This window comes from Pezoporus flaviventris, unplaced genomic scaffold, assembly GCF_033815535.1.
Source record: "Pezoporus flaviventris isolate CSIRO_AGI_PZ_B2104156 unplaced genomic scaffold, CSIRO_AGI_Pfla_v1 ptg000193l, whole genome shotgun sequence".
NCBI classification, from domain to species: Eukaryota; Metazoa; Chordata; class Aves; order Psittaciformes; family Psittacidae; genus Pezoporus; species Pezoporus flaviventris.
Genome location: NW_026892741.1, coordinates 1,410,632 through 1,436,218, shown reverse-complemented (window position 1 = coordinate 1,436,218; position 25,587 = coordinate 1,410,632). Strand labels below are relative to the sequence as shown.

Below are 25,587 nucleotides of genomic sequence, written 5' to 3'. Positions count from 1 at the left end.
AATCATAGAATCGTTAGGGTTGGAAAGGACCTTAAGATCATCTAGTTCCAACCCCCCTGCCATGGGCAGAGACACCTTACACTAAACCATATCACCCAAGGCCTCGTCCAACCTGGTCTTGAACACTGCCAGGGATGGAGCATTCACAACCTCCCTGGGCAACCCATTCCAGTGCCTCACCACCCTAACAGGAAAGAATTTCCTTCTTATATCCAACCTAAACTTCCCCTGTTTAAGTTTTAACCCGTTACCCCTTGTCCTATCACTGCAGTCTCTGGGGTAGCTGTAGTCCGTGATTAAGACTGAACCGTCCCAACAGTCCCTTTTGGCATTGACAGAAGAAGCAATGCTTTTCTCTCTCCTGATCTCTGATTTTTTTGCACTCTAGCTCAGAAGAAGGTTATGGAGTTTTTTGGGTTTTGTTTTGGGGTTTTTTGTGTGTGTGTGGTTTTGTTTGGTTGTTTTGGTTGTTTTGTTCTGGGTTCTTGTTTTTTTTTTGTTTTGCTTTTGTTTTTTTTTTTCATAGTACTTTGTTAAAGGGTAAAATTTTGTGTCCTGTTTTGCCCAGGTCAGAATGAACCGTAACATATTTTTTCTTCTAGTTTTAACATCTGTGAATGCCTTTTATCCTGGTTTTAATGCAAATGTATGCTGTTGGGGGAATCCATGAAACTTTTCCCTTCAAGTCTGTGCCTATGATGAGGAGATCATGTTTGCTGTCCGTTCTTTTCAGAGCTTCAAAAAATACCTTCTCTGCTGCTTCTTATAGCCATACTGATCAGCTGTGTTGAGATGGGAGCTGTTACCAGTTTTACAGTTACTGCATTCTGAACAAGACATATTTTACTTTGTTAATGTTTGAAACAGATATGAGTAATGGGAGAAACTGTAGCTGTTTGTGTTAAGGAGATGTCTGAGTTGTCTTATAATATATTTGAAGGACTGTCTTTCCAAAAATAACAACATGTATGTAACGCAAGGTTTAGTTCTAGGACAAATGAGTACATGTTTTTTAAGACTTGTGCCAAAACACCTTTTGGGTCTTCAAATCTCACCTGAAAAGAATTTGTCGGTTTGTTTTTTGTTTGGTGGTCTGTTCGGGGTTTTTTGAGTTTATTTTTCGTTTTTGTTTTTTTTTTTTGGGGGGGGGGGGGGAAGTTGGTTTGGTTTTGGGTTTTTGCTTGTTTTTTTTAGTTTTGTTTTTTTAAAAAGTGATTATTTCACCGCAGAATCTAATGTTGAATGTTATTCCTTCATTGTATATATTGTTATTACAGGATTTCATTATCTGTAAAACACAGAACTTTAAACACAGGTTTTCGTTGCTTGCTACGAGTCTTCCTAAATATACTATGTTCTCTGCTATCATGATCTGAAATTTGATTGAAGATTTGCTATTTCTTTGAAGGTCCTCTTCATATTTTTACAGGTGCAGCTAAAAAATTTACTTCTGCTTAATCATCTTTATGTCACAGAGCTAAAACAATGCATCTAGATTTTTCTGTTTTCTATGCTTGTGTGTTTGTGGGTTTTTTTAATTCCGGATGACTTTTTCAAAGCCTATAATGACTATTATTTGTAGTCAGCAGTAGGTTGCAGCAGCATAAAAGTCCCATGGCATTTATCTAACATGATGGGCATTTTATGTATTCTATGGGGCCTTTGGTTTTGGTGTTGCTTTTTCAGAAGGAGATGCTGGATAAGTTGCTATCAGGAGATGCTGGATAAACTGTTATTGATAGACAGCAGGAGTTCAGTAGTTGCACACTGGAGTCCTTTCTTATGTTGATCTGTTACCAGTACAATATGAGACATTTTCAGCATACTGCTTTGCCTAGAGGCTGCTTGAGTTATTTCCTATTTTTGTCTTTGCTGCTAAGGTAAATATTTTGATTCTTGATCACTCAAGCATCCTTAAGTCTTCTCTTGACAATAAGAGTCAACTTTGCATGTTGCACATCTAGGTCTTAGCAGCAACAATAAACTTAACCAAATTACTAGTTTCATTGTACTTTGGTTTATCTGAAATACAATTCTTTGTCTGTTTGCTGATTTAGGAGTTCATTGTTTAATTAGTTCACTTTCAGAAAATTACTTTGGCACATGTAAGTGATAGAAATGTATTAACTAATTTGTCAGAGCAACTTGTTGAAAGACTGAAACTGACTTTGGTTCATGGGCTTGGATGCCTGATCAGGTTCCTCTTACTTCTGGGAAAAGCTACAGCTATTTTGCATAATTTTTTTTGCAACAATGCATTTCAATATGCAGTGATGACCCCTACTAACATCATGGAATTATTCAGTTGCTGTGTCCAGATTCTTCCCTGACCCACCAACCCGGCTGGGTCCTATTTCTCAAGGCTATAGCTGGGGACTGGAATATAACCAGGGAGCTCTAGCATCTCCTTTTGTTTAGCCCGAGGCTGGGAGCCTTCCTTTTGTGCTAGTATTGGGGTAGATAAGGAAAAAAATATTTTGAAAGATGTCCTATATCATTCCATAGAACCTGCTTGAGCACATCTTCCTAACACCACTTCTTCCCGCCAAATCCATTACAGCAGAGAATCATGTGGGCATGGTCCTTTGGGTGGTGGTGAGGGGATTTCAGTCTCCTGCCTTCTTCCAGGTGTCTGTATGTGAGTTGAGCTCAGGACTTATCCCTTCATGGATGTAGTCAAAAGGTGGGGTAAGGGGCTTAATAGAGGGTTATATCCTGTTTATAGGATGTAGCTGTATACCCTTCCATAAACTTTAAGCCACTGAAGTAAATGAACTCAGATTATTTTCATCAGTATTCATCTTGATGGTGTGTTTTTCAGCTGATGATATGGTATTGAGATAAAAGCGGAACTTTTGTCTTATGAGCAGATGTAATTTCCTCATACCTTAAATTCCATTTTGAAAAAAGGATTTTGATTTCCCTGTGATTCCCCTTCTGTTCTTAAAACTCTCCAGGGCATGGAATTATTTGGAGGAGTGTGATCCTGCTGGGCAAGGGCCTCTGATTACAAAGGACTGAGATATAAAGAACATACTGGAGCATTTTAAGGGAAAGCACTGTGGGAAGGATATAATTAAATTTCCACGCTAAAGAATAGCTGAAAATTTTCAGCTTTAACCAGTAAGCTATTCATCAGTCACAGGCAGTTGTGTGGCCATTTGCACTGTAGTCTCTAAGTGCTATACTGTAACGGTATTTAACTATTTTAAAAGGGTGTTTATGTTCTGAGCATTTTATAAAGTAGGGAAGTACTTTTTTTTTTTTTTTTTCTTTTAGTTCTTAATCATCTAAAGTAGACCCTTTTATTTGAGTGGCTGTAGTAGAATTAAGCTGTGAGTCTGTGCTGTGGTAGTTGCAATGACATGGCTATGCAACAAGAAAGAAGGCACTCTTGATATGGAGTAAGAGTAATATTTCATTTGATTTAGCACAACATTTGAATGTTGTTTGAGCTAATCCAGAAAGAAACTGCTTTCCTACCTGCATGTATGTCTGACACAGGAGGCTTTATCAGTGTAGTTATAGCAGTGACCCAAAGTGATTTGTTAGACTGTAAGCTGGTGATACATAAGGGAGGTAGACCCAAACCTACTGAAACATCCTCTATCAAATGCTCAGAGAGGACATGCAAGGAAGGTGAGCTTGGCCTCTGTGGAATATATGCCTGAGAAAATATTTTATTGAAGGAGACACGTATGCAATTTATTATGTTAATTTCTAATTGCAGTGTGAACAGTAAGTGCAACTTTAGAAAGGGCTGTCAAATACATCCAAGTATATCTAAATGTGGTGGTTTTTGTTAGTAGATATCCTATAAGCAGTTTCTGAGAAAGGACTGCAGTGTTAGGCCCTTATTATCTTCAGGTTCACATTTACTCTTCTTGTTCTCCATTACTAGGCAGCATAGATCAGTCAGTGTTAAAGGAGTTGCCTCCTGAGCTCCTGGCAGAAATTGAATCCACCATGCCGCTTTGTGAACGTGTGAAAATGAACAAGCGCAAACGTAACACAATTAATGAGAAACCAAAATATGCTGAAATCAGTTCTGATGAAGACAATGACAGTGAAGAAGCTTTTGAATGTAAGTAGTACATCATTCTGTTCCTACTCCTAAGGAAGGCTAATATTTTGCTTTCCCAAAAATATTGTTTGTTTGTTTATTACCCTAAAATATATATAAACAAATTTTCTGTCCAGCTAACTGCTTGGCCAAGAACCTTTTTTTTTAATAGAAAAAGTATTTTATTTCAATTTGTCACTCAAAAAGAAAAGCAGCTACTTATTAAATTTCTTTCCCTAATTACCTTATGGGAAGCCACTGCAATGAAACATTTTTAGCCAATCAGATTAAAGAAAATATTCTCTAAAGCAGCTTAGGAAACTTGTACACAAAGTTATGCAATGAAAAATTTCTAGTAAATACATTTTAACTTCTTCTGAATTTCATTGATAAGAAAAGGATCCTCTATTCAGTTTTTCTGACTTGATAACTAATTGATGTTAGTGCCCAGAGGTTTCTTAAAATATTACTTCTCTATTTTTTCCATGGTATATTGCTTGAAAAACCTCAATTATTCCCAAATGGTGTCTCAAAATCGCATTTGATGATGACACTATTTTTGAATTAAGTGGTGTCAAAGAAAGAGAGGAAGCTTGTAGTTAGACTTTTGCTGTGCAATCAGGCAAAGTTCATAAGTGCAAAAAAAATTGTTATGTCTCTAAGTTAAGAAGGGATTTCCTACTTTCCAGTAAGAGTGTAGTTAGTTTGTCTCGATGATAGTTTAGTTAGTCAACACTGAAAATAAACTTCATTAAAATGGAGTGAATCATTTCAGTCTGAGTAACATCTTAGCTATGATACCTATGCAGGGCTACAAAAGTGCGTATTGCTGAGAAAGCATCTTGCTTATAATGATTTTCTCACAAGTTTAGACTCTTTCCACCTTTACCTATCTAAACATCTTACTGAACTTTTGTAAAACAATGTTTTGCTGCTTAGGCTTTCTTAGGGTCCAAAAGAGAAAGATTTTTGTTGTCCTGCATTTTTAATATGTTTCAAGAAGTTCTGTAACAGGTATGCAATGCATATGCACACATACACATAAAAATTATAATAGTGATACCTCTGATCTTTATCAGAGAGGCAGAAAAGAATGTCCTTTGCTTTGTTTGGGGTTTTTCCCCATTTAAAGTATAACCGAATAATGTTGTTTTGACCATGAGTTAACTTGTAATCAGATGATTTGCTTCATTCAGGATTCTGTACCCTCTGTTTACCATATCATTTCACCTGTTTATGATCTTAATAATTACTTATTCTTTTATTAAATTCACTGTTACTAAAGAAAAATTATTTAAGATGGTTCAGAATAAAGCGGATTGTCAGGAATTTCAGAGAGATCTTAATCTACTTATTAGCCACAGTGGCTGTTGAAATTCTTAAATTCAAAGTAAAGCAAGTTAAGGAAAACTTTCACAGTAATTACATGTTTTAAGGGCTTCTAGGCTCACTGTATCCACCTGACATCTGGCCATCATTCTAAACAATTCATTTAGGACATCTGGTTTAAATATAAATTATAATGTTTCCCAAAGGATGCTGTTGAATGATGACCTACTAGATGATCTTAAGGTCCTTTCCAACCCTAACTATTCTATGATTCTATGAACCGAACTAAGACAAAAGGATCAAGAGAATGAAAGATTTGTGACAAGTACACTGAATAAGTTTGTACTGTTCCAAATACGTAATTCAGAATTCTTTTGGCTGCCTAAAATTGAACTTTTTAAAAAAATGACATAGTGATTGTTATAGAAGAAGAGAAATTTCTTTGAATATCTCATGAAGGGGCATTCCGTTAAATGGTGAGAAATTAAAAATTATTGAAATGGTCTTGGGCTTGAAGGAAGTGGTGCTTAAATAATGACCAGCTCTCTTAGAATTATAAAATCAACTAGGTTGAAAAAGACCTTTAAGATCATCAAGTCCAACCATCACCCCAGGATTGCCAATGCCACCACTAAAGCATATCACTGAGGGTCTCATCTACACAGTTTTGAACACTTCCAGGGACAGCGATTCCACCACTTCCCTGGGCAGCCTGTTCCAATACCTGATCACCCTCTCTGTGAAGAAATTTTTCCTAATATCTAATCTAAACCTCCCCTGGCACAGATTGAGGCTGTTACCTCTTGTCCTATCACTTGTTACTTGGGAGAACAGACCAACCTCCACCTCACTACAACCTCCTTTCAGGTAGTTGTCGAGAATGATAAGGCCACCCCGAACCTTCTCTTCTCCAGACAGTTCTCTTGGACTCCCTTCTCTTCTATGGCCCTATCCCATGGGATTCCTCTGAATTTTTGAAGTGGCTGAAGTTAGATACTAGTGGCTCATTCTCATTAGAAAAGTGACACAAGATCAAGTCCTACTGATAAGGTAGTAAAACCTAAACCAAAGTATTGATATGTTTCAAAAAGCTACAATAAAATACACATTTTTTTCCGTCACAATAACATTAATAGCTATTAGACTATTACACTAATAGTAGGGTAGTTATGTTCACCAGTTTTGCAAAATAAAACAGCTAAAACTTCTGTCAGGGAGAATCTAGTTATTCAGGGAGTTTATTACTGCCCCTTTTACATCTTTTTAAACAATAAATATCCTCTTTATGAGCCTCTCCACATCAACGATTCTAACACTACTGAAAGCTACTTAATTCTTTCTGTTCTGAAGAAGCAACCATAGAATTAAACTGTAAAGACCTAACTTTGCTGCAGAGCTAAGAAATTCAAACAAAGGGAAAGCCCCGAGCTACTTCAGTAGTTCACAAATTTATTTTCCATCTGTTGCATATTACATATGCAACTTGTATTGCAACAAAGAAAGTATATTTTTAATTGTGCTCTTTCTGGTGAGCATTGCCCTTTTGCTGGCTCAGGCACACAAGTAGTGGCTGATGTTAAAGTTCATGTTATTGAAAGAAAACAGCTAAGAGCTATATAGAAAGAGCAACTAAAAGGGATGGATACAGCAGCTCTGTCAAATGGAAAGCGCTTTAGGTTGCAACATATCTTTGTTAACAAAGTAGTGACAGGTATGAGAGAGGAAGTAGTAACCTGTTTTTCTTCAACTTCTTGAATGTCTCATGTTAGCCAGTAGTAGCATTACCCTTTTCTAAAAACAACTGTACTTACACTATTTATATTTTAAAGACTTTAATTATGTTGAATCTTAACCAGGCTGAAAACCTAGTGACTGAAGACTGGACCAAAATCTATTTAATTCAGGAGTGTCTTCCAACTTTTAATCTGGCACTTCTGTCCTTGAACTCTCTCATATGATTCATAAACTTTATAAAATAAAACTAGGAAGAAAGATACCTGTTGAAACAGTAACTGATTTTGCACAAGTCTTGCAGTCATGTCATTTTTGCCTCTTCTTTGTCTTTGAAAAACAATTAAGAAACCTCTAAGCTTATTTAATACACACTAAGGAAACAGATGCACAACTATAACATCTCTGTAGAGAACCACAATCAATGCCAATGGAAAATTCTATAAACACAGATATAGTGTGTTGCATTTCAAAAGCAGCTCACTGCCTTTTTATACTGGAATTAATATTGACCTGTGATGTTATTCCCTTTTGTCCTAATCTTGTTGCCTGCTTTTCAACCTAAGCTCCATACACATCTGTAAGAGATGCTGTATGGCACCGTAGGCAGTTAAGAGGCTTTTCCTCTGGATTGGTGTATTATTCCCCCTCATCCCCTTACCACAGTGATGCAATTCCTCCATCCAAAGGCTCTATGACAGTCCTCTGTAACACACCCAGTTTCCTCCCCTCATTTAATCCACTCCCACACTTCTGAGCTGCTAGATGGAAGAGAGACAGCACATGATGAAGCCTCTTCCTCAGCAGGGTCATGAGTATCTCCTCTACTCAACAACCACCTCAGACAACTGCCTGAGACTTTCACACCCTGTAAAATATAACTTAAATTAGCTGATGCTTTCCAAAATTATTAGATGGAAGGACTTAAAAATAAACAAGTGCCATGACCATTATGCAGAAAAAGATTAAACAAATCAGTGTTTTTACTGACTATGTGCAGAACCACATAAAGAGCTTTGGCTGCATTACCCCATTGGATGCATTTGCACAATTTACTGGTAATGCAATTATTGTTGGAATTTTATAGCATTTACTATCCAAAGTTTGTTCCATTTGGTTCGTTTACAAGAGGTAGTTTATACTGCTCGCACAACATACAGATAAGATATATTCTCTCTAAAGGACAGTACGCTAACATTATTTAAAAAAAAAATCCCAACATATTTAATGTAATTTAACATTTTAATTAAGGTTGCTAACATCTTTCAAAAACATACTGCTTGGCAAGATTAAACATGAGAGGAAAAGTAACTTTAAAAAAAAATAATAATGTAGCATTGGTATCTAATAAAACAATTGTTTTCAAACATAAAAAATTTCATCTCTTGATAACTGACTTTAGAGTTTATATTCTGAAATTCAGGATTACATAAACTTTTTGGCACACACTACCCTATTTAGTGTTCCAAAGAAACATAAAGCTCCATGATTTTGTGACTACAAAAGATGTGATGAAAACCTGAAGTACTTGCTTTTTGCAACAAACGCTATACAGAGTAGGAGAGAAAGGCAAGTCAAAGCAGTTTGTCTTATAAATTACCCTTTGCTACCAATGACAACTGATAGTAGCTACTTCCACAGATGTAAAGGAGAATGGATTTTTTTTTTAAACACCCACTTAAGAGTTTAATGCATAAAAAAAAAAACAAACCCTCATCAAGTTGAGCAGTACTCTAAATAAAAAAAGTAACCAGAAAAATGGACGTGAATATCTTCATAATTTGGGTCAGAAATGTTCCTCCATTATAGACTCAATTTTATTACAGACTAGAAGGGATTATTTAGATTTTCAGAAAGAAAGCATGTGAGAATTTAAAAACTATATTTCAGCTCTGTAAAACTGTTTCAGGTTGGAAGACGGGATGAGGCTGTTTTGCTATTTAAGTGTACCTCCTGGTAACCAAGTAGCCTAAAATTGCAAAGTCTGTCCTCTCAAAGTGGTGCCCCAGTATTGCCAGAACCATTTAAAAACAACATTTAAACCTGAGAATTCTGGCACACTTCATAGAGTCCATATATTTTGCCAGGGATGGAAAGAAACAAGGCACTATCATCAGAAACTCTAAATTTAAACCAAGACACTTTCTCTGCTTCTCTCCCTAGTACAGGGAGATACAAAGAACAAAACGAGCTGTTCCACATGAAGCACAACTAAGGAGAACTTGCTTCATGCAGCTTTGCATCACTAACGTGAATATCGCCCTTTAACCCTCATCTATCATAGATATACTATATATAGACAAACAACATCTGACTCCCAATGCAGCGCTACAATGATATTGGTCAATTTTATGAAGTGAAGTTATGACTGATTTGATTCTAAGATAACGTGGCAGGGGAGGACTAATTAGGGCTTATACCACATTCAGCCAAGCCAGTCTTCATTAAGCTTTGCCTTAAAACTTCAGACTTGCACTCCTCTTGCCGATTCTGAACCTTCTCTACCAATATTTGGTACATCTGTGTTTCTTTCTGCAAGAAATCAAGCTAAGAAATCACATAGCACTCAAAGGCTTAAAAAAAATTAATCAATAGACAGGGAAATAGTACATAAAGTGAACTACAATAATCAGCAAATTGAACATGCCAGCAATTTAACTCAGAGGCGATATATCAAATCCCCAATTCAAAAGAACAGGGTTCATGATGAAATGCTGTTAGAATTTAGCAAGTCATAAAATAAAGGTGGTATAATCAACAGTAACCTAGATCATTAAAGTAATATAATCAAAGTCTCATTCAAACCCTATTAATTTGAAGCTTTACTTCATCTGGTATTTTTCCTATGCTTCTTCATAAACTTGTCAGTTCTGTTCCAGTTCTGTTTGAATGTCTGGAGCCACTTTGCTCAGAAACAACTCTATATACAGTCATAACTCTCTAAACTTCAGGAGACTTTGGTAAAGACCCACAGATTTCAGGGCTATTATATGTAAGTTCAGAAGAATAATAAACTCTACTACTCTAGAATGTAATGTTTTGCAGCCATTTTAATCTTCATACCACAGTCTCTTTTAGACATCTCTTTGCTAGCCCAGTTATGCTGTTACCTTAGATAATGGAAAGTTAGCTGATTTCATGGATGAAATTACCTCCTCCTCCCTATCCTTTTTCTACTACATCTTAGGACCCTCTCCTCTTCAAGACTGTCTTTGAAAACAACGAAAAACTCTCAATGCCCCCTCTCCCCTGTTTATTTCCACCAGGTTTCTGTATAGAACATTTATCCCAGTCTTTCAACATTCAGTTCTGCAAGACATTCTAGTCCTGACTGAAAACTTGTTATAATAACCTTCTGTGGTTATACTTGCTGCCTGGCCCAGAATTATTGCTCCAGCTTTCTCCTTTACATTGAATTTCCTGCAATATATATGTATATTAAAACAAAATTTTATTTGTCTTGGCAAAATAGAATATTTTTAAACAACTAGGTTTCCAAGTCTCATTGGAACTTGCTGCATTAGATGGGCAAAGCAATCACTCAATTGGAACATGGACACCCATTAATAGTCACAATTTAGATAACTGAAGAAATTATCTCAAGGTTCTCTTATGAAAGTATGAAACTTATTTTTATTTGTTCTATTTTCCTGACTTTGTTTAAAAGAACAAATGTCTTATAAATTTGTATTGTTTTCAGACACAGTTTTCATGTAAATCAAAAGAAATTGTTAGAATAACAGAAATTTATGATAGTTTTAGTGTTTACTTATTTTACAGAACATCTGTACAATAGTGTTTAACTTGCAAATGTATAATTTTGAGCTATTAAAAGTAGAATTTTGTACTTATAATGAAAATGCATTTCATTTCTAGCTTCTCGTAAAAGACATAAAAAGGATAGAGATGAAGCTTGGGAGTATGAAGAACATGACAGAAGAAGTTCTGGTGACCATAGGAGAAGTGGTTATTATCATGAAGGAAGGAGGACTTCTGGTAGTGGCCGTTACCGTAATCGTAGTCCCGAAAACTCTGATATGGATGATTATTTTCCTTCTCCTAGTCTCAGTGAGGGTAACTGATTGTTTTAAAATTTTTATTTTCTTCCATAATACTAGTGCATTTTTAAACACTATGTTAAACATTTTAAAATAAACATCTTTACATGCAGAATTGAATATAAGCTTAAGAAATATAAACAAACCTTTATTCTCTTAATTAGTGGCTAGAAAAATTAAGAAAAAAGAAAAACAAAAGAGGAGGAAAGCTTATGAACCTAAACTAACACCTGAAGGTAATTTTAGAAGATTTATTTTCTACAGTTTGTGTTTTCTGTTTTGTATATAAAATAATTATATACTGTGGGTTTTTTGTTTGCTGTTTTTTTTTTTTCTCTCCAGAAATGATGGATTCTTCAACTTTCAAAAGATTTACTGCTTCAATAGAGAATGTTTTGGAAAGTTTAGAAGACATGGATTTAACAGCTTTTGGTAATATGTCAGAAATTTTCAAAATGCTTCCACCAATTAGAAACACAGGAAAGAAAAAATATTGCATCTCAGTATATTCAAACTTCCTCCTTTGTGATTTAGCTGCCTGTGATACATGCTACAGTATACTGCATTTATATGGCTTCCACCTTGAGTGGAGGCATTTACTTTCCAATTTCACTTGCTGCTACAAGAAGAAGATCCTTCTTCTTTGTCCCTGTAGAATCCAAAAGGGACATAAATCACAATGAGACAACTAATTCTCTGGAATGGATAGGATGCATCTTTGGGATATCATTAGGGTGTTATCTCCTGGCAGACATATCTTTGTGAGCAACACTAACGCAAGATGGTTCTCTTGCCAGTAATGTCTGAGGCACATAATTTTGCATCTGTTGTGGCCTTTGGCTCAACAGAGATTGATTATTCAATTCAGCAGCAATGATTATGCACTTATGGGTGAGGTACTGAATCACTGTATGCTCCTTATCCATTTCAGTGGAAAATAAACCAGTTTAGTATAAGTGTCTGAGGTAGTAGTTCAGGTTGACCAAGATGACTTTATATTGAAACGGTTAATGGAGAATTCATTAATTTTTTCCTACCATCTTTTTCACAAGATTAGAACAAGGGGAGGAGCATAGTAAACAAATCACTACAGTAATGGTGTCTACAACCTTAGATTAAAAAATTAAGTAATTGCTTCTTTCTATATGACTTGTAACATCATGGGGTTTCTTTGTAAGGGCAAATGTGATTATTCCAGGGTACTTAATTTCCTATGTGTTTTCATATATTGCCCTTCCCGAGATTTGAACTTTAGAATTAGGGCTGCAATCATTTAAGATTAGTTTTACTGAAATGAGGGTGATTGCACAAGAGCTGGACTTTGCTATATTAAAAATATTTTTAATTTATTACCTTCAGTCATATTTAACAAGTAGTCATTTTAACACAGCCAAAAGTTGTCATCATCAGTCTTCATTAGATGGAACTACTAGATGCCAGCTATTTGAAAAATCACTTCTTTTTCTTCAGTTGGCTTTTTCATATTGACTGGAAAATACAGGTTTCCTTCAAGTCTTATTTGAAATATGATTGTTAATGTTTAGTGTTGTTTGGGCTTTGTTTATTTGTTTGGTTTTTTTTAGGTGGTGATGATGAGATTCCGCAGGAATTGCTGCTGGGAAAGCATCAGCTTAGTGAGTTGGGTAGTGAATCTGCAAAAATCAAGGCAATGGGTATTATGGACAAGGTACATCTTCATAGTATTTAACTCTTTTCCAGCATTTAATTTTGTTAAACATACAAAAACTTGTGTTCCCTATAATATTACACCCTCATCAGGTGTGCATGTGACAGATATTGTGAAAAGTTGTGCTTCTGCTGACTTAGCTGAAGTGCTTAAAAAGTTACATCTTAACTGCTACTGTCTCTGAAGCTGAGATGTTTTTGTTGAATGGTCCTTCTCTGTTTTAGTGCTGACTCATAACACTATATGCCAATAGGTAACATGCCTGAGAAGTAAAATCCAAAATAATGAATTTACTTTCACAAAAGCACATCAACTTATAGTCTTTGCTCCTTACAGCTAGTGTTGAGCAATTACAGTAAAACAGAACCTGCTGGCAAAGTAAAAAAAAAAAATAATCACCCTTTCTGATATATGCTGTTAGCGCAATGTAAATCTATGATGTCCATCCAGTATCACACTGAATTGACTACTTCCTTCTTCTCTTTGAAGAGTCCTTTCAAACCTAGAAGATTTAATGGCTCAGGTGATAAGAAGATTAATTTATTGTAGCCTGCATAGTGTGGTTTCTTTGCCAAGCTCTTCCTGACTTCAGTTCAAGGGAACTTTCTGTCGGCACAAACTCTTGGTATCGCACCTCTAGAAACAATGTTCTTGATTTCCTTATCTTCCTAGAACTGTTGGCTTTGGGCAGTCTTGTGTTGAATTCTTACTCTGCCTGCTCCTGACCACTTACTATGTTTGTGAAATGTCTGTGAAGCCACTTATGCAAGTTACTCTGAAGGGGTTAATTCAAGATTTAGATATTCTTACTGGCCTTTTCTTTTATCTCCCTGCCTTCCTCTGTAGTGTGTTATCAGCCCGAGTGTTTATCTTTCCTTACAATTCTTGCCATTAACCTCTGTTTCCTGGGGTTTTTTACATACGTGAATGTATACATAAAATTAGAAATTTGCTGCTTCTAAAAGTGAGCACTAATAGTATCTGGATAAATGAAACTGACTCTTCTGGAGTTTAGCATATTCTACAGATTGCTTAATTATAATTCTGTAGAACATCATGTCATGGTTTAAGCACAGCTAGTAACTCGGAACCACGCAGCCACTCTCTCACTCCCCCCCTTCTTCCTCCCCCACTCCTGGAGGGATGGAGAGGAGAATCAAAAGAATGTAACTCCCATAGGCTGAGATAAGAACAGTCCAGTAACTAAGGTATAACACAAAACCACTACTGCTACCACCAATAATAATAATGATAAGGGAAATAACAAGGGGAGAGAATACAGTTGTTTACCACCCGCCGACCGACACCCAGCCCGACCCGAGCAGTGATCTGGGCCTTCCAGGTAACTCCCCCCAGTTTATATATTGTGCATGACATGCAGTGGTATGGAATACCACTTCGGCTAGATTGGGTCAGGTGCTCTGTCTCTGCTTCCTCCCAGCTTCCAATGCCTCTCCTCCCTGGCAGAGCATGAGACTGAAAAGTCCTTGATCAGACTAAGCATTACTTAGAAACAACTAAAAACATTGGTGTGTTATCAGCACTGTTCTCAGACTAAAGTCGAAAACACAGCACTGCACCAGCTACTAAGAAGGAGAAAAGTGACACCTACTGCTGAACCCGTGACACATAATTAAGCGACTTTGAGGTTTTTTCAACATGCAAGTTTTTCAAAGTTAACACAGTTGTTAAGAATGCATTTCCTTTTTATTAGCGCTCAAGTATCAGGAATTTTTTTTTCTGCTTTTCCATAGAATTTGGATTTTATCTTAATAAAGCTCTGCATGGTAAGATAGAATTTGTGATTGATACTTGGATTTCATAAATTTATGTTTCTAGAAGCAAAGGTGTATAACTATACAACATTAATTACAGATATTCAGTTTTAAATACATTTCTGTGGATTTTGCTACTTGAAATGCAGTTTGATTGCAGTCTTAGAAATATTTTGCTAGTTTAATTCTGTTATCAGCATTCTCAGTTATGTGTTCAGAAATCAGGCAAGTTGAGATCCAATCCTTATCTCTGATTTCTTACAATTTAATTTTGTCAGATTACATAACATGTTCTGTCCTTCATCTGTGGACTTTCTTTTTTCCTCAGCAATTTATAAGCCTTTATGTTACTACAGTTGTTTGATGTGTTTTATTACTTGTTTTAGCTCTCAACAGATAAAATAGTAAAAGTCCTGAATATTTTGGAGAAGAATATTCAAGATGGATCAAAGCTTTCTACATTACTAAACCATGTGAGTTTCAAATTACATCATTTCACACCATTGTGTAGAATAGTTTTCTTCACTTGAGTCCCATATAGTGATAGTTTCAAATCTTCTGTGTGTGTGAAAGGAATTTCTGATTTAATATATATGTGGTAAAGGGATTGCCCAATTTTAAGATTTGAAGTAAAATTCAACATATTCTTTCAGTGCTAAACATGTTCTACTATAGTACTGACAACTAACAGATGTATGTGAAGTTGTCTTTTGACTTAATTTTAAATACTGAAGTTTCATCCTGATTCATGGTAACTGGTGTAACTTGCGCCATTGGACATTTCTTTGCTACTTTTCTGTGTGTGCATTAAACATCCCTTACACAATGGAAGTCATATTATAGCTTTCATGTAAACTGTATCCTTCTCCTGAGCATGAAGAACTAGGAAAGTGCTTTATTTAGGTCTCCTCTTATGTTGCACAGTTGAAGCTATCAATGTAAGCAAAACTAACAGGAAGTTTAAGACTTTAGGTTTTTTTCTTATATACCTAAAACTACATGGGAATTTAGAAGTTGTTTGGGTATTTTTAATGAGGCTGAGATGTGATATTGCAAATTTTATATATCTGTTTATTTCCATGATTTGTAATCAAAACAATATTGTGGCAGTGATAGAGTTCTTAATTTTTATGGAAAGAACTCTTGATCTGCAGAAATAGAGAGTAATTATGTATACTGGAAAGGAGGAATTTGAACTTGAAAATAAAAACCAGAGACATGTCATTTGTGCCTAAATATTTTCATGTAGATAAGTTTGTTGAGTTTTCAAAGTTTCAGTATATGGTTTTGAATGTCTTCAGCAGTATGAAGAATAAGTGAAAAGAAGGTGCTGGTTTACCTACTCTAATTGAATATGGTAGAGTCTTTATGCCAGTGTCTTTAAAGTGATATTTCTCTTTTAGCTTTTTGTAGTAAAACTCAATATTACTAAGCTTTTAATGAAATTGTCCAGTTATTACAATTCAGAGACGAAGCTTCAATTAAAAAGGAAGCAATCTTTAGCCATACAAGTTTTAGATTTATTTTAAAGCCTTTTAAACATGATTCAGGTCATTATGGCAAAGGAAGCCTCTGCTAAGGAGTAAACTTCTTTTACAGTGCAGTGGAAATATCCTACCTCCATGTCAGGATATTTTTCAGAGGCAGATTGCTCTTACAGATTCTTTTTATTTTCAAGATTAATAAGGGGAATAAATGGAAAAGATGTAAAACTACTTGGGTTTTTGTTTTGTTTTTTTGGGGGGGGGTTGGGGTGATTTTGTATTGTCTCTTTAAGCCTCTTTTGTACAAGGAACAAATTATTTAAAGCCATTCTATGCAAGAAATTTACAGGGAACTCCTGATTTTCAGATTTATGTTGGTTTTTCAAATATATATATTTCATATATATAATGTACTGTGATATTTTTAGATTCTCTTACCCCAAAGGGAAAAAGTTGATAGGGTTTCACCAACCCCTCAGTTTTACAAGGAAAGCCAACAGTGTTGAACTTTGCTGTTATACAAACAGGAAAGAATCTCTTTTTTTTTTTTTCCTGTACCAGAGAAGTTATTAAAAATTCCCTTTGGTTTTGCTATTAATTATGTTATTGCAATATTTCAGTGGTGCTGGGTGTTTGAACATCATTAACTTCATGTACATTTGTTTTTATAATTGTGTAAACACAAATACAGAGATTCTATAACCTGTGCTAAATCTAAATGGCTATATTTGATAAGACATGTTTTAAACCCATTGATAATAGATGAGTTGGTCTGTGGAGAAAGTTGTATTCTTATGAGTTTTTTGTGACTTAACAGTCTTTTTGTGTAAGAATTCCCTGTAGTGGCAAAAACTAGAGTGATCAAAGCAGCAACTGGTGTTCATAGGCCACTGAAGAAAACACTAGAAGAAAGAGTTTAGATTTTGATTAAGGTACATCATTCTTGAGCAGAAAATGTGTGTCGCGGAATGGGTGGTTGCCTTAGGCCAGTGGACGTATGTTAGGGGGCTTGCACCTTCTTATCCAAATTTGTCCTGCATGCCAATACTGTCACATTACAAGGTGTTTTTTTTCCTCAAACCCTTTATATTTGACCAGCCTGCCAGTTTCCCCAAAAAGATGAGACCCTTATGCCCAACCAGCCTGTCTGCATACTGGGCAGCCTATTGAATCGGGGACTGGTTGAACTAACCTATTCATGAACCCCCACTGACAGTGTCACTGAGTCAAATCCCTTATTTCAAATGTTCAAGTCTCCGGAGACTTACACAAAACGGGCTTCAGCTGAAGATTTTAATTTTACAAAATACGAATTTGTAAGAGGATAAGGTTCAGAGATTGCCAGTGATAGGGACTGTCTGCAAAACCAAGGTTTAAGTGATACACAGCCAGACTATAATCACTAATAACAGCTGGCATTAATCAATTTAGTGCATATAAGATCAAGCTCTCACCCAATAGACATTCTTATAGGGGAAAAGATGGGTTCAGACCATCAACTGATCCCAGGAGTTATGAAGGAGTCTGCCCTGCTTTGCCTTTCCTAATTTCACATATTTAAACAATTTGATTCAGTTTAGTAACTTCCTATAACCATCCCACCATGTACAGAGTGGTCAGTAAATTTGCATAAGTTTACATCATAGAATCATAGAATAGTTATTTTCATCAAAAGGACACCCATGTTTTGCTGATGCATGAAGCCATATATTGATGATATCCATGTGCTCCCAGGATGTACCAAGATTCAAGGATAGTCTTTCCTGATTAGAGATTCATTGCCCCTGTTTCTTAATCTGCCTACAGAAGGGCAAAGCCTCCTCTCCCACTATCAGTTCTTTGTTTGTCAGTGTTGTTCATCCTGACCTTGTAGGAGGCCCTTGGATCTGTCCAGGATTCTCCATAGTAACACTAGTTTCATTTTTTTAACTCTATGCCTATGGAGCTTGAGTGATTCTAGTCATACACACTTTGTTACTGATAGGTGTAAAATTCTCTCACTTTTACAAATAGGCTTTTACAAATGTAAATCCAGTTTCCTTGTCTGTCAGCTGCTCAGTGGTTTATCAGTACATGGTGCCTTCAAGTTCCTGCTCCTGCCGGGAATATAGCAGAGCCTGGCCATGGGGCCTTTGCTCTGCTCCACCCTCTGTTCAGTTTCTCTTATCACATGCCAAGGCTGCAGGGTTGTCTGGTGAACTATAATCAGTTAGATTCCGTGCATGCCAACCGAATCCCATCCTGGAAGTAGCAGCTGCATTTTGCCATAAGGTTTCTTTAGTGTTATATATATAGTGTTATAGTATTTCTTTAGTTTACAGCTCAATGTCCAGTTAGAAACCAGTAATGAGTGGTGTCCCTCAGGGATCAGCGTTGGGACTGATTTTGTTCAACATCTTTGTCAGAGACATAGACAGTGGGATTGAGTGCGCGCTCAGCAAGCTTCCCGATGACACCAAACTGTGTGGTGCACTTGGAATGCTGGAGGGAAAGGATGCCATCCAGAGGGACCTTGACACACCTGTGAGGTGGGCCAATGCCAGCCTCATGAAGTTCAACAATGTGAAGTGCAAGGTCCTACACCTGGGTTGGGGCAATCCCAGGCACAGCTACAGGTTGGTCAGAGAAGAGATTCAGAGTAGCCTGGTGGAGAAGGACTTGGCAATGTTGGCTCATGGGAAACTGAACATGAGCTGGCTTCAGTGTGTGCTCGCAGCCCAGTAAGCCAACTGTATCCTGGGCTGCATCAAAAGGAGCGTGACCAGAAGGTTGAAGGAGGTGATCCTGCCCCTCTACTCTGCTCTCATAGACCTCACTTGGAGTACTGTGTACAGTTCTGGTGTCCTCAACATAAAAAGGACATGGAGCTGTTGGGACAGGCCCAGAGGAGGGCCACGAGGATGATCAGGGGACTGGAGCACCTTTTGAATGAAGATAGGCTGATAAAGCTGGGGCTGTTCAGCCTGGAGAAGAGAAGGCTGCATGGAGACCTCTGAGCAGTCTTCCAATATCTGAAGGGAGCTTTAAGGATGCTGGGGAGGGACTCCTCATTAGGGACTGTAGTGACAGGACAAGGGGTAACAGGTTCAAGCTTAAACAGGGGAAGTTTAGGTTAGATATAAGGAGGAAGTTCTTTACTGTGAAGGTGGAGAGGCAGTAGAATGGGTTGTCCAAGAAAGTTGTGAATGTTTCATCCCTGGCAGTGTTCAAGGCCAAGTTGGACAGAGCCTTGGGTGGCATGGTTTAGTGTGTGGTGTCCCTGTCCATGGCAGGGGGGTTGGAACTAGATGATCTTAAGGTCCTTTCCAACCCTAACTATTCTATGATTCTGTAATATAACTTTGAGGGACTGGGGGGAGGTTGTCTCTAATTTCCCCCATTTTCCCACAGTGTGGCAGTCCTCCTTCATAATGATTCCTGATAATGCGCAGAAAGCTTCTTTGTGTTTTACAAAAAAAATACAGTAATATATTGAAGACTTGTAACTTAAGGTTACAAACAAGTTGCTAGGAGATTTCTAAAGCAAACTAATTTTTTTTAATCTTAAAGGAAATACCACATTTTGTATGTGTATGTAAGTGTATTAGAATAATGTTAGTTTTTACTTGGTAAGGATAAAAATTGGACTTTTTGTTAACAATATCTTGGTTCTTATTGCCTGTTACAGAACAATGACACTGAAGATGAGGAGAGATTATGGAGAGATCTTATTATGGAGAGAGTGACAAAATCAGCTGATGCTTGTCTTACTGCTATCAATATTATGACATCACCAAATATGCCTAAAGCTGTTTATATTGAGGATGTAATAGAAAGAGTTATTCAATACACAAAATTTCATTTGCAGAACACTCTCTATCCTCAATACGATCCTGTGTATAGAGTGGATCCTCATGGTGGTTAGTATGCTAAATGTTTTGCATTTAGTGTGTTGTTCTCATATACATACCTTCAGATGTGGGTATCCAACTTCAAGCATGGTTTTAAAAATCCTAGATTCAGAATTCAGAGCAATTATAAAAACATGAAATTTTTGCTTTCCAGTTGATTCTACCAAATAGTTTTTCTTCTCTAAGCAATTGCATTTACAAATCTGTTGTCATAGAGTTGTTTTGGGGACGTTTTTTTGAGGAAGATCATCATCTTTCTAATATTCAATGTGAAAAACTGAAAAAATAATAAAGATATTTTTTATTGTCTAGGTTGTGTTTTAAGTTCAAAAGCAAAACGTGCCAAGTGTTCCACCCACAAGCAAAGAGTTATAGTGATGTTGTATAACAAAGTTTGTGACATTGTCAGCAGTTTGTCAGAGTTGCTAGAGATACAGCTTCTTACTGATACAACTATTCTTCAGGTACGTTTTATCAAACTTCTGTCTGAGAATTCTTGTTTTCCTCTTCTCAGAGATTGTAAAGTGTGATTGTCTCAATGACATGAAGTATGAAATCAGTACAAACTTTTGAATTATTAACATCAGTAGCCAGTTTTATTGTGTTGTATGTAATCGGCAGAAGAACATTTAATGTTCAAATCTTTAATGGCTTTTATTGTACACTTAAGAAGTTTGACCTGATTGTATTCAGATCTCCTTTAATAACTTTATTTGCAAATAATGTGAAGTAATACATGTTGCTGAATATCTTACCTGCTGACTGAATAACTTACTTGTAAAGCTGCATAAATATCAGTTTGTTAGTCATATATACTTACAATAGCTTATTTCCTTTGATAGGTATCATCTATGGGAATAACACCTTTCTTTGTAGAAAATGTCAGTGAACTACAGTTATGTGCCATAAAATTAGTGACTGCAGTAAGTAATTTTTAATTTGTATTTTCATGTTCCTGTACTTCTGAGAGTTGTTAGGGCATTTACATAGGCAGTGGTTTTGCTAATAGAGGATTGGAGTTCAGAACTAATTTTATTCTTGCATGTTTGGTATCAGAATCTTGGAACAGTGTTAGATCTACCTCAGCTCCTCCTATTTGAAGAGAAATAGCCTGCTTAAGCCAAGGAATTTACTTAATTATAGATATGTTATTTAGAGTGTATAAACAAACCCCTTCCTTGTACCTGTCCTTTCTTGTCTTAAGGAAAACCATATTGTTAAGATTTCTTATTTCCTTTGTTAAGATCTGAATTTATGCAATGGAACAAGCTATAGAACTAGTAGGATACTTCTATATAATAGAGTAAATCTTTTTCCTCAGAAGAGGTGGCTATGTGAGGAATTCATGGGGCGAATAAAATAATCTTTCAGGAAAACCACAGTGCAGCACAGATATGCTTGTTCAAGTGGAAGTTTTCCATCTTTCTAAAGATGATGTACTCCAGTATTTATAAAAGTAATTCTGATTAAACAAAAGAAGAGGCAGACTCTACAGTCCTGACCCCATAAATTGAAAGAATATTTCATGTCAGGCAAACATTAAATCTTAGGATATGAAGTAAAACTGGTTTCTCAAATGTGCTCTAAACCCATGTATGTGTTCATGTTAATTTATGTTACCATAGTTTTGCTCTATATTGGAGTCTGAAAGCTTAGCATTATACTGTGTGACTTTCCTATACAGTGTATTGTACCACTGGCAGAAATTTTAAAAACAAAGTTTTTTTTTTATACATTTCTGTTACTTAAAGGTTTTTTTACAAATCTGTATTTGAAAAAGGTTTTTCATTTTTTTAAAGAAACTCTTGCTTTGTAAAAGCAAAACAAAGCATTAAAACCGAGGTATGCATTAAATATAATTTATTTAAATGTAATGTAAAGTATATATTTCTATATATAATTTTTAACAATATTTAACAAGTGACATTTTATGTAACAATTAGTAATTTTTTAATAATACTGTAACTGTTAAATAGGTGTTCTCCAGGTATGAAAAACATAGACAGTTAATCCTAGAAGAAATTTTTACTTCCCTTGCGAGACTACCAACTAGCAAGAGGAGTTTGAGAAACTTCAGGTAATTTCTGACGTAGATTGATAATATGTAGGCAGTAGCATTTATAGTTTTGTAGATGTAAGATTTTAGGCTTCAGTATCAACTTGTTCTTTAAAACTTTGTGACTCCACAAGCTGTTCTTGGTTAAAGGTTGATATTTCAAAAGTGCAAGGTCCTACACCTGGATTGGAGCAATCCCAGGCACAGCTACAGGTTGGGCAGAGAAGAGATTCAGAGCAGCCCTGTGGAGAAGGACTTGGGGGTGTTCGTCAATGACAAACTGAATATGAGCTGGCAGTGTGCGCTTGCAGCCCAGAAAGCCAACCGTATCCTGGGCTGCATCAAAAGGAGCGTGACCAGAAGGTCAAGGGAGGTGATCCTGCCCCTCTATTCTGCTCTCGTAGACCTCACTTGGAGTATTGTGTGCAGTTCTGGTGTCCTCAACATAAAAAGGACATGGAACTGTTGGAGCAAGTCCAGAGGAGGCCATGAGGATGATCAGGGGACTGGAGCACCTCCTGTATGTAGACAGGCTGAGAAAGTTGGGGCTGTTCAACCTGGAGAAGAGAAGCCTGAGTGGAGACCTCATAGCAGCCTTCTGGTATCTGAAGGGGGCCTATAAGGTTGCTGGGAAGGGACTCTTCATTAGGGACTGTAGTGATAGGACAAGGGGTAAGGGTTCAAACTTAAACAGGGGAAGTTTAGACTGGATATAAGGAGGAAGTTCTTTCCTGTAAGGGTGGTGAGGTACTGGAATGGGTTGCCTGGTTAAGTTGTCAGTGCTCCATCCCTGGCAGTGTTCAAGGCCAGGTTGGACAGAGCCTTGGGTGACATGATCTAGTGTGTGGTGTCCCTGCCCATGGCAGGGGGGTTGGAACTAGATGATCTTAAGGTTATCTCCTTTCCAACCCTAAATATTCAATGATTCTATGATTCAAAACCTCTGCAGTAAGAGCAACTGTATTTTGTAATAATCACCGTTTCTTATGATATATTTATCTGCTTACAAATATAATGAAATATATTATACTTTGTAAATAAAAGTAATGTTAGCATGTGTTCAAAGGTTTATTGTTGGAAAATTCTTTGATTCTGGTTATGTGGATTTTACATAATTTCTTTATTGGTAAAGCTTAATTGGAAAATTCTAGCTGAATTTCTTTGAGGTTACACTCAGACCACACTTTGCAAGTGTTGTGGTTTAAGCCCAGCACCACGCAGCTGCTCACTCACTCTCCCCCTTCCCCCACTGTGGGTAGGTTGATATGGAGAATTGAAAGAATGTAAATCCTACAGGTTGAGATAAGAACAGTTTAATAATTGAAGTACAATATAATACTACCAATAATAATAATGATAAGGGAAATAACGAGAAGAGAATATAAAATGAAAAGGGGAAAGAAAAAAAAACAAAACAATAACAAGCAGTGATGCACATTACAATTGCTCACCACCTGCCAACCAATACCCAGCCAGACCTGAGCAGCAACTGGTCCCTTCCAGGTGACTCCCTCCCGTTTCTATACTGGGCATGACGTGCTGTGGTATGGAATGCCCCTTTGGCTAGTTTGGGTCAGGTGTCCTGTCTCTGCTTCCTTCTGGCTTCTTGTGCCCCTCCTCACTGGCAGAGCATGAGACTGATAAGTCCTTGATCAGGGTAAGTGCTACTTGGCAAGAACTAAAACACTGGTGTGTTATCAGCATTATTCTCAAACTAAAGCCAAAACACAGCACTCCAGCAGTTAGTAGAAAGGAGAAAAATAACTGTTGCAGCTGAACCCAGGACAGTATCCACCCCTTATTCCATACCATTCAAATCATGCTCACATTTTTCAATATACCATCACTTTTTGTCTTTATACACACACACACACACGCACACAAACACACAGAGCTATCATTCCTTAGTTCATGGGCCTTCCCTGTAAAGTTCGTTGAGTTCATTCAGTCCATGATGTCAGGCTTCATCTGTTGTGACAGTCTTTCAGGGCAGTATAGACGGTATGTAGTGCTGGATTGTTGACTGCTGATGACACTGCTAAACTCATCTGGTTTTGTCAAAGTTCATTATTGTTGTGGTGGTGATCAGAGGGAAGGCAGGTTCAGTCAATGGTGACCTGAGGACAGTTCTGGGAGACTTCCTCTGCTGCTGCTGGTGGTTTTCCCATGACTTTATCCTTTGCTGATGATCATGACAGCACATATCTTCTGTTTAAAGTCTGGACTGGCAGAGATGGGCATTTAGCTGCTATAGAAGTGTTATATTGCAGGCAAGAGCTTATAATTGAATCCATCAGCTTTTTTCACCCAAAATTAAATCTCTTTGAGGTACACACTGGGCTTCCCCATCTTCCCTCATTACCCACCAATTACATATAGGTCCTTGAGCAAAAGCAGTCCCATGAGTGAGTTTGCCTTTACCTGAAGCAGGAATAACGCAGACTGTCTTCCCCAGCAGATTATTTATGTGCACCACAGGAACTTTATCCTTCTCTACAGTGTGGGCTGGGCCAGCCCTGCTGGCAGATCCTCTGGTGTTGACCAACCAGGTGGCTTTTGATAAATATGTATCCCAGTGTTTGAAAGTCTCACCACCCATTGCTCTCAGTGTAGTTTTTAACAGCTCACTGTGTCATTTGATTTTCCCAGAGGCTGGTGCATGATAGGAGATGTGATATACCCACTCAGTGCCATGTTCTTTGGCCCAAGTGTCTATAAGGTTGTTCCAGAAACGAGTCCCATTACCTGACTCAATTCCCTCTGGAGTGCTGTGTTGCCACGAGATTTGTTTCTCAAGGCCCAGAATAGTGTTCCGGGCAGTGGCGTGGGGCACAGCGTATGTTTCCAGCCATCTCGTGGTTGCTTCCACCATGGTAAGCCCATGGCGCTTGCCTTGGCAGGTCAGTGGGAGTGTGATATTTTCAATCTGCCAGGCCTCCACATATTTGTACTTCAGCCATCATCCTCCATACCAGAAAGGCTTTAACATTTGGCTTGCTTAATTGCAGCATGTTTCTCAGTTTTGAATAACTTGGGCAATAGTGTCCATTGTTAAGTCCACCCCTCAATCATGGGCCCATCTATCTGTATGTTTCATCTCTGCCCTGATGGCCTGAGGTGTCATAGGCCCACCTGACTAAAAATAATTCACCCTTATGTTGCCAATCTAAGTCCATCTGACCCACTTCAATCTTAGCAGCTTTATCCACTTGTTGGTTGTTCTGGTGTTGTCTGAGGGGATTCCATACAACTGCCTTCCATCTCAGATGCTTTTCCACAATATGGCAGGACCCATTGTAAACATGGCATATTGCTTTTCACTTTCTGACAGTTCATTATATGTTGGGGACTCTTCATCATGCATCACCTCCTTCTCTGGTGACATTCCAAAATCCTTGCTGTCTGGCCAGTCCATGATGACTTCTGGATGACTTCTGGATGACTTCTGGATGACTGGGAATTCCTATTTGAGCTAGTTGTGTAATTAGTGCAGCCCACTTACTCCATGTAGCAT

At 37.2% G+C, this 25,587-nt stretch overlaps 1 protein-coding gene across 6 annotated transcripts in view; it reads left to right on the top strand.

Annotated features, from left to right (window-relative positions):
* The window catches only part of LOC133262194 (nipped-B-like protein), a 181,673-nt gene that overhangs the window by 118,610 nt on the left and 37,476 nt on the right, over nucleotides 1-25,587 (top strand). For 4 of the 6 annotated variants that reach the window (XM_061441137.1, XM_061441138.1, XM_061441142.1 and 1 more), the window contains 10 exons: nucleotides 3,902-4,084; nucleotides 11,000-11,197; nucleotides 11,346-11,417; nucleotides 11,524-11,613; nucleotides 12,765-12,868; nucleotides 15,030-15,116; nucleotides 19,795-20,026; nucleotides 20,330-20,481; nucleotides 20,860-20,940; nucleotides 21,994-22,094. In XM_061441137.1, coding sequence (XP_061297121.1) covers nucleotides 3,902-4,084; nucleotides 11,000-11,197; nucleotides 11,346-11,417; nucleotides 11,524-11,613; nucleotides 12,765-12,868; nucleotides 15,030-15,116; nucleotides 19,795-20,026; nucleotides 20,330-20,481; nucleotides 20,860-20,940; nucleotides 21,994-22,094 — 1,300 coding nt within the window. The remainder of the gene's footprint in view (nucleotides 1-3,901; nucleotides 4,085-10,999; nucleotides 11,198-11,345; nucleotides 11,418-11,523; nucleotides 11,614-12,764; nucleotides 12,869-15,029; nucleotides 15,117-19,794; nucleotides 20,027-20,329; nucleotides 20,482-20,859; nucleotides 20,941-21,993; nucleotides 22,095-25,587) is intronic. The other 2 variants (XM_061441140.1, XM_061441139.1) reach the window with 2 other exon arrangements.